General features: G+C 38.0%; 1 protein-coding gene across 2 annotated transcripts in view; it reads right to left on the reverse strand.

The window, feature by feature from the left end:
- rad51 (RAD51 recombinase) overlaps positions 1–8,650 on the reverse strand; it is a 20,465-nt gene extending 11,815 nt beyond the window's left edge. The window contains exons 1-7 of one of the 2 annotated variants that reach the window (XM_017439650.3): positions 8,537–8,650; positions 7,852–7,940; positions 3,212–3,349; positions 2,406–2,523; positions 2,236–2,327; positions 2,068–2,162; positions 1,815–1,928 (exon numbers count right to left, since the gene is read on the reverse strand). In XM_017439650.3, the coding sequence (XP_017295139.1) occupies positions 1,815–1,928; positions 2,068–2,162; positions 2,236–2,327; positions 2,406–2,523; positions 3,212–3,349; positions 7,852–7,923 (629 nt within the window). In that variant the 5' untranslated portion in view covers positions 7,924–7,940; positions 8,537–8,650. Of the gene's footprint in view, positions 1–1,814; positions 1,929–2,067; positions 2,163–2,235; positions 2,328–2,405; positions 2,524–3,211; positions 3,350–7,851; positions 7,941–8,421; positions 8,445–8,536 lie in introns of those variants that run through there. The other variant, XM_025002396.2, reaches the window with a different exon arrangement.
- Positions 8,651–9,006: the final 356 nt, after the last annotated feature.

Here is a 9,006-nt window from a genome sequence, read left to right on the forward strand (position 1 = left end):
TGTAACTAAAAAGGGAGCATCCACAGCCTTGCTACTTAAGGCTCTTTATGAAGGGCGGTGGACTGTTCAGTAGATTTATTCACGGTTATTTTATGTTCCCATCTCATTGAAACTGTTCTAAAAAAAAGTGTTTAAACAACTGTTTTGCCAAAGGTAATCTTTGTTTATTTTTTTTTTAAGTTACAGTTCTCTTGGTTATATTGCACACCAGTCCTACTGTTTTGTCAGGAGTAATCTTTGTTTATTTATTTATTTTTTTTAAGAAGAGAGAGATTGTTACAGTTCTTTTGGTTATATTGTACACCAGTCCACTAGGGGGCACTGTGATGTCCTTTTTACGTCGTGGGTGGGGGCGGTGGAGGTGATTCAGTTGTAGCTGTGCATGGCGGAATAAAGCTGCTAAAGCGAACAAAGTGGAGTAATTCTTACTGACCAACAGTGTGGATGGGTAAATAAGAGCAGATTGTGTTGCAAAGTGCTTTGAGTCGCCTCATTGGCTAGAAAGGTGCTATGTAGGTACAGTCCATACAGTCCTCTTAGTCACCTGTGAGACAAAAATTTTAAGTTTTCTGGACAAAGAAAAGATGCTCTGCCTTAGTGTGACACCACTCTTCAACTAATTCATCCATCCAACTTCTTCCTCTTACCCATGGTCAGGTAGAAGTAACAGGTTCAAGAGGGAAACCCAGACACTGACACTTTTCAACTCCTCCTGGGAGATCCCAAGCTGTTTGTGGACCAAAGATGTTATATAATCCCTCCCTGGGGACTACTTCCAGTGGAAAATGCCCAGAAAACCTCCAGAGGGTGACACCCCAGAAGGCATCCTAATCAGATGCCTGATTACCTCAGCTGACACCATTTTGGTGTGGAGCAGAAGCAGCTCTACTCTGAACCTCATCCCTAAAAAACTGAGCCTGGCCACCCTAAGGAGCAAGACTACTTCAACAGCTTGTTTATGGGGTCTCATTCTTTCAGTTGGATGATGTACCGTAAAATTCATGACCATATGTGAGGGTTGGAACTCCACAAATAAAGAAAATGAGCCAGATCTTTTCTTTTTTTTGAGTTTTTACTACGGGTAGAATATAATATATTTTTAGACGAAACTGAATGATTCTGAATTGATTTTCAAATGTCAAAAATGTATTTATTAACATTAATCTGTGCTACCACTTGGAGTCAGAGTAGTTGCTGCGCATGGTCGTTTGTCCTAATAGAGTTGCTGAAGATTCCTGTAGTAGAAACATGTTGCAGTAAAATTGTGTTTTCACATCTTTTTCCATCTTTAGTTCTTTTCACCCTGAAAAATATTGATCTGTCAATAATAATTGAAGTTATTGTAACATGACTGTCTTTAGTGATAACTTTGAAAGATTTGATCTACGCAAATTATGATTGCACTCTTTATTACTAGGCATGAAAATATACTAATCACTGTATTTGTGTAAAATTTTGATTTTGATGAAATCTTCATGAAATGTTGGGGTTGTCACAAGAAAACAATTAATTACATTTTGGTGGTGATGCGGATTGGACTATTTTTTAATAACACTATGGTCTTGGCAGAGGTTTGTGCTGTCCGAGTGCTTCCAGTTAAATTTCAAGAGGAAGTCAAACTGTGCTTGTTAACAGATATTAGATTGAGAGGAGTGTGAACTGAACCTGAACACCTCACAGCGTCCATAAATCTTCAATCACTCTATTTTCGTTGTTGTTTTAGCACATCACTAGAAACTTGGATTTGAAGTTAAACTTGAGCTGACTGAGCAGTGGTTTATTCAAATTACCAGAACATGAATGTTGCAACTGACCTGGATTCAGCCATCATGGCAGAAGCTTGATAGAGCAGCTGAGTCTGATGGTCCGTGTTGAAGGCCCGGGCATAAGCTACGTTGTCTAAAACATCACTTCCTACCAGCCCGTACCTGAACACACAAACAGACCAAGAAAGAAAAAATAATACTCAAAAACATGTTGACAATTTTTAAAAATGGTGAAACACAAAGAAAATTAGATTTTATTTGAAATAAGTGTGTAAAGAAGATGAAAGATATAGTGCCTCACCTTTCAGCCACAGCAAGGAGTCTCTCAGGTCTGAAGGTTCCCTCTGTGTCAATGTACATGGCTTTACCCTCTCCTCCTCCCTGATCAATAGGCAGCTGCAGACAGCACAGACAGCTTCAGTTCACCTGCAGATCTTCCTCCAACTAATCCTAACCAAGGAGATCCTACCTGACAGGTAACAGCTAGTGTGTGGCACAGCTGAGTCTTCCCTGTCCGAAACTCTCCAAACATCTCAGTGATGGAGCCCGTCTCAATCCCACCTGCACAGAAGGAGTGTTTAGACTTCCTGTTGATGGATTACTCAGGCTGTTGTCATCAGGATGAAGAGTGGGACTCACCCTGCAGCAGTTTGTCCAGCTCCTTAGAGCCTGTGGAGATCTGGATGATCTCTGCTCTTCTCTGGTGGAACTCTGTAGCTGTGGTGAAACCCATTGGTACCAGTTTGGCAGCTTCAGCCTACCAGCAAAGCAAAGTCAAATACAGACAGGCAGCTGCCGGAAAAGTACACCAAACCCATTTCGAACAGAAAAAAACCATTGACACAGTATTCTTATTTACTGATTAGAGATCCTTGGAGCAGACTGGGGTTGTCACAATACTCAAACAGATAGACCAACATTGGCCATGTTTTAAAAATTTGCAATCGACGATTATACTGTAATTTATTACAAAGTAGGAAAATGAACATGTAATAGCAGCTGCTACAACCAGCTCACTATAGCACACAATTTAGTTTTTCTAGAGAGAATGTTCTTCCAATGTAATATTTTTAAGTGTGGAAGTTCTGATGGTTATTGTTGGTTTAAGTTAAGAAATTATATGTTATATTTTGTTAAACAAAAAATACATCTTGACAATTAAAAAAAAATAAATTTAGTGTTAACTAGTGGCCATTAGCTGCCCTGATATTTAAAGATCAGTATCAGCCATAGGAAAATGCATATCAACCTCTACACAATACTGACACCCCGTCTACACTACTTCCGATACTTTCTCTGCGTACTTCTAACACTGCAGAAATAACGTGCAGCTACATAAAACACTGATAAGTATTAGATTATCTTCATGTTTCCATCAATGACTCAGGAAAAAAAAAAAACATTTTAAAACCAGTCTGAACAACCTCAGAGTGAATGTTTCTTACTAAGATTTTGTCAGCTTTGGCCTCACTGATGCCTTTAATGTTGAGCAGTTCCTTCTTGGGTGCATAGGCCACAGCTTCCACTGTGTGAAATCCTGCGTCCTCCAGTTTCTTGATGTCACTGGCACTTATTCCACATTGCTGCCAGGAGACACGTGAGAACAACAGAGTTTGGGATATTTTTACTAGGAAAACAAAACAGAACACTAGAGGCAGATGAACACATCCTGCCACACTTTATAAACATCTTTAGAACAACTCTGTGAAAATCAAAGAGACCAAAGTGTTGGAGATGCTCAGGACAGAAGCAACTGTATGTCAGGGGCCCGTTCATGTTACAGGGCGAACCAACTAGTTTAGCCACTGAATTAGTGAAACATTAAAATAGCCATCTCATGTGCAATCTATACTAAAGAGATGATTATTTATGCTGCCTTTTTGGGAAGATCTATGTGTAGCAATATGGTTGTGCTTAAAAACTGCCAGAATGGCAGTAGACCATAAATATCAGATAATAAAAAAACTAAACTCAGTGAAGTGAAAACTCACTTTTCAGCAAACAGGCAATACAAAGTGCAGTGAAGGAGTTTAATGTTTGCCATTAATTGTTATAATTATTAAAGCCATTATTTCAATGTAGAATTACGTTTTATTCTCGAGTATTAAGCCATATTCATAAATCATTGATCTTTTCAATTTTTTTATTTTATCCATTGTGCAATGTGCATGCTGTCAAAAAATGTTCATAAATTAAAACTAAAGTGATGCACAGTATTGTAATACTTAGGTAAATGTATACCTTCCAGAAACATAAATAATTATGTAGAATTAAGAGTTTATTCAGTCTCAGCACTAGTCCAGAATCAAGTGAGATAGACTATGGATCAACATCAACATTTATTAATGGAGTGGAGAAAAAATAGACTGATTTGTGAGCTTTGTAAACAAGTGCACTTTATCTGAGAGGAGTCGTTTGTTTTTTAAATATAATTAAAATAAAATGTTTGAGTTAGACAAAAGAATCTGAAACTGAGTGCATTTTTATCAAGTTTGGTAATATTCTTGTTAAGGGTCCATTGTACTTGTACAACACCATGTAGGACCACTTAAAGGAAAGAAAAAATGAGTAGAATTTTTTTGCCCAGAAATTTTGAGATCAAAGTGTAAATGTCAAAATAAAAGTGTCAAATATATTGATAAAAAAAGTTTTATTTTTTTAAGCTTATAGCTTATTATTCTTTAGTAAACCAAAGACAACAGCCTAGACCACAAAAATTCTGAGAGTATTTAAGGGTCAATACTAACTGTAAGTGTTTTAGACTCTTCTTGTGCAATACTTGTGCATTTTACTTCACATATGCTTCCATTCAGTAAAGATATTAGACAGTTATGCTGATGATACTCAGTTATACTTATCCATGAAACCTGATGAATACAATCAGGTACTTAGATATCCTGTCTTAAAGACATAAAACCCTGGATAACTTAATTTTCTGTTTGTAAACTCAGACAAAAAAAGAGGTTAGGGAGCCTTTCACTTCCTCTGGATGACAATACAATTTGGCCACCAGTTGTAATGTAAAGATGTAAAGTTTTTTTTTTTTAGAATATGTCATTTAATCCCAACTAGGGGTGTGCCATATCATATCTTTTATGGTAATACCGGTGGATTTTTTGCGTTTACATATGATAACGTAATTTAACTGAGCCTGACTTGTGCAGCGCGAGGAAGCACTATGTGGTTCACACTTCTTGCAACCTAGCAAACATGGCGGACCACAACACAGAGGTACCTCCTGTGTGTCCCAACTTAATTCCAAAAAAAGGAGCCTCTTCTGTTATTTGGAATTATTTTGGTTTTAATATAGAAGTTGTGGATCAGACCACCATATCTTGCAAGTCATACAAGCAGGTTGTGTCAGGTAAGGGTGGAGAGACAAATCCAATTAAAAATATAAAAAGCAGAAAATGTGGAATATCGTTATTGCTGAATTAAAAAATATATATCAAGATATCATTTTTTTGGCAATATCGCCCACCCCTAATACCCACATCAATAATGTTACCAGGACCGCTTTCTTTCACCTGCGTAATATCACAAAAATTAGAAACATTTTGTCCCAAAATTATGCAGAAAAACTGACTATTGTAATTCTTTATCTGTTTGTCTATAAAACTCCTTTAAAAGTCTTTAATTTATCCAAAATGCTGCTGCCAGAGTTCTGATGAGAATTAGAAGGAGAGATCATATTTCTCCAGTTTTAGCTTCTCCTCTGTGACTCCCTGTCAAATTCAGAATAAAATTTAAAATTCAACTAAGCTCCGTCTTGCATAAAATTTGTTCCAAATCTTCCGAGCAGAGGACTATGCTCAGACTGCAGGTTTACTAGTGGTTCCTTGAGTTTCTAAAAGTAAAATTGGGACACAGAGATTTAGTTATGAGGCTCCTCTCTTGTGGAACCAACTTCCAGCTTCTGTCGGTGGGGCTGACACCCCGTCTACTTCTAAAACTAGGCTTAAGACCTTTCTTTCTGATAAATCCTATAGTTAGGGTTTGCTGAGTTATCCCTTAGATATGCTGCTATAGGCCTAGACTGCTGGATGAAAAACTGACCAAATGTCCTCACTTTTCTGCTCTTTACTTGTTCTGCTCTCCATGTTGGTATTTGTAATTATCACTAACACAGGTTTTTCTTTGATTTCATCCCACCTAGATCAGCTATTCTGTTTCTCTGTCTCTTTCCTGTCCTCTCATCCTGAGCTTGGTTCTGCTGGAGGTTTCTTGCTGTTGAAAGGGACTATTTTCTTTCCATTGTTGCCAATGTGCTGCTCAGGATGGGAAATTACAATAAAATGAAGATTCAGCTCAATCTGCTAACTTCCTTAGATAGATAACTTTTAAACTTAATCTTTCACTAATTAGCGTTTTATAATGTATATGAATGTTTTTGTATAATGCCCTGAGAAGACTTTTCTTGTGAATTAGCACTACATAAAAAAAATGAATTGAACTGAATTGCAGTATTGACAGGTAACAGCCATAGTCGGGCACCGCTGAGTCCCACTGCCCTAGCGACTTTTAATAAACTGCACCTCAAACTTTCAACTAAGACATTGCATTTTATTTTGTACTTGATCCATTAAAAGTGCACCCATAATTGTCAGATACAATAACAACAAATTAAACAAACACATTTGGACTCAGGACCACAGCGGGTTTCACTTCCGCTGATTTCAGTCTTGAAAGGTGAGATTTTTTCCCAACATTGTAAAGTTGACACTTTAAGGCCTTTGCATACTCCATGAGACATCACAATGTCGGCTCTCATTCACGTGGTTGCGTGACGAAAATTGCATCATTTTTGTTTGCATAGCAGTGGTCCGTTCCTTCGTGACACAAGGCGGGGCCAAACTTTTCCGCACAGGTGTTGTTGTTGTTTCTGTTGTAAAGCGCTTTGGTTCACCTTGTTGCTGAAAAGTGCTATATAAATAAATCCCACATCACTTCACTTAAAAAGACCAAGGAGACATAGTTGGCTCGTCGTTGCAGTAGTGGCTGGGAGAAAGTGTGCCTCAGCCGGGCAGGGTAGGGACAAGTTTCCTTGCACCGTCATATTTGCAGATGCCAAACAGCATGTACTGTCTCAGTTGGTTTAATAAACAAGTTTTGTTTGGGTAAGAGAAGCAAAAATCTGTACAAGGACAGGAAAGTTGAGAAGCCGGCAGGAAGAAACCTGTTTAATTGCTGTAGGAGGAATGGGGAGCTTTCCGGGTATTTTGGTCTGAGTATCTAGTGGACTATGAAAAGTGTGTGCGAAAAGAAATGTCTCACAACCACGTGACTGCAAACCGACTTTGTGACTTCTTATGGAGAATGCTGGAGCCTTTAATCTCAACATATACATCTTAATCTCAAAATAACCTTGCAACTTTTTTTGTCAATATGATGGACAATTTAATCTTAACATTGTCACTCTATACTTAGAAAAAATAAATTCCTCCTCAATTTTTCTCCTTCTGAGCCCTAATACGCCATTGAATATTTTGCACAAGTTATCAAAATTGTCAACATTGAGTAAAATCTGCTCGGAAATGTTGTCTTGCCTAAACGCTGTTATTTATAATTTACATATTTATACACTTCCTGGACACTACAAGGTACACTAGTTTAATTGCTTCTTGACACAGATTGCAGTGTGAGTCAATCACATGGCAGCACGTCAATGCCTTTAGGCATGTATACATGGTGAACACGACTTGCTGAAGTTCAAACCATGCATCACGATGGGAAAGAAAGGGTATTTAAGTGACTTTGAATGTGGTGTGGTTGTTGTTGCCAGACAGGCTGGTCTGAGTAATTCAGAAACTGCTGATCTACTTGGATTTTTACACACATCTCTGATGGGGATAAATTAGTTGGTCCCCTTTCAGCTCATTGGAGCAATGCTTCATTTCTCATGAAAAGTGATTCAGTTAAAAGCAACTGTCAAATGTACTGTATATCACTTTTAGTGTGTGATAAACTAAAAAAAATTCAAATAAATTATTCTTATGTGGACCACTGATATAGAGAATTGTTTTTGTTGTAAGTGCAAAATAAGTGAGCAAACTGTGAAAGACCAAAATACAGTCAAGATACAAACCTCCAGTCTGCACAGAGGCTGTGGGCCATAATTCTCCTCGTCTACTTCTGCAGCTTCACTTCTCATTGCCATCAGTTCAATACAAACAGCTACAAGTCAGACAGGACAAGAGAGTGATAAACACAGAGGTAAACACAGTGATAAACACATGGAGCTGCTGCTAACACAAAGTGTAGATGATCACGAACACAGAGGAGATTTGGTATTTCTTCCTCATATCCAAGTTTAACATGCAGCTTCATATCCAAGTTTAACATACAGCTAGTTATCCTGCTAGTCTTCAAATTAAAACAAAGTACGGTAGCAAAACCTTGTGCTGTTTTACAGCATAAGCATCTCAGTTTTAGCTGTAAGTAGACACATTACCATGACAATGAGATAATCTCAACACATAAACAAAAACGTTGATGTGAAAAAAGCTTAGGCAATGGTCTTTTTTATAACCGTGACCCTACACGTCGTGTATAAAGTTCACGTTTCATAAACATTATAAATATTTAAGTAACTTGTTAGCTTAGCCTAGTTAGCGCTGTATGTTTATTGGGTTTGATGTCTTTCATTTGTATACACCTGAACTGCCCGCAGAACTGCTGCCTAAGGAACAGAGAGACAAACCTAATAAAACTAATAATTACGTCTCCTTATTCTAGCTACACTGTAAGACTTGAAGGTTGGCTCTAAATACCTGCTCCTTCCTCCGGTTTGTTGTTGTCTATTTCCTTAAAGCTCCCGCGCGGAAACTCATCGAGAAAGGACCAATAGGAAGGCGGTGACGTTTTACGCACACGTCTCCATTGCGTCGCCCTGTGTCGAAACAGGAACTCTAAAGGTTTCCTTTCAAAGTAAAAGCTCAAGACGGGGAACTTTACAGTCCGGAGAAGGGAATGAACAAGAGCGACAAGGAAGAGGTGGAATTGGCAAAACTGATATGTGAATGTCACATATCAATGTCACAACAGGAAGGAGACACAGAGGATGAGATGTCAGTTGAGGATTGGGCAACTTTTAGTTGTAGGAGAAGGAGAGGTTGAGAACGAGGAGGAAGCATGATGGAGGATAGGGTGATTGTTTGACAACCAGTACTATTTGAGAAAAATATAATGATAAAAATGGACAAGTAATAGAAGAATTGATGGAAATAAAAAAAACCTTGTA

The sequence above is a fragment of the Kryptolebias marmoratus genome, linkage group LG17, assembly GCF_001649575.2.
Source record: "Kryptolebias marmoratus isolate JLee-2015 linkage group LG17, ASM164957v2, whole genome shotgun sequence".
NCBI lineage: Eukaryota > Metazoa > Chordata > Actinopteri > Cyprinodontiformes > Rivulidae > Kryptolebias > Kryptolebias marmoratus.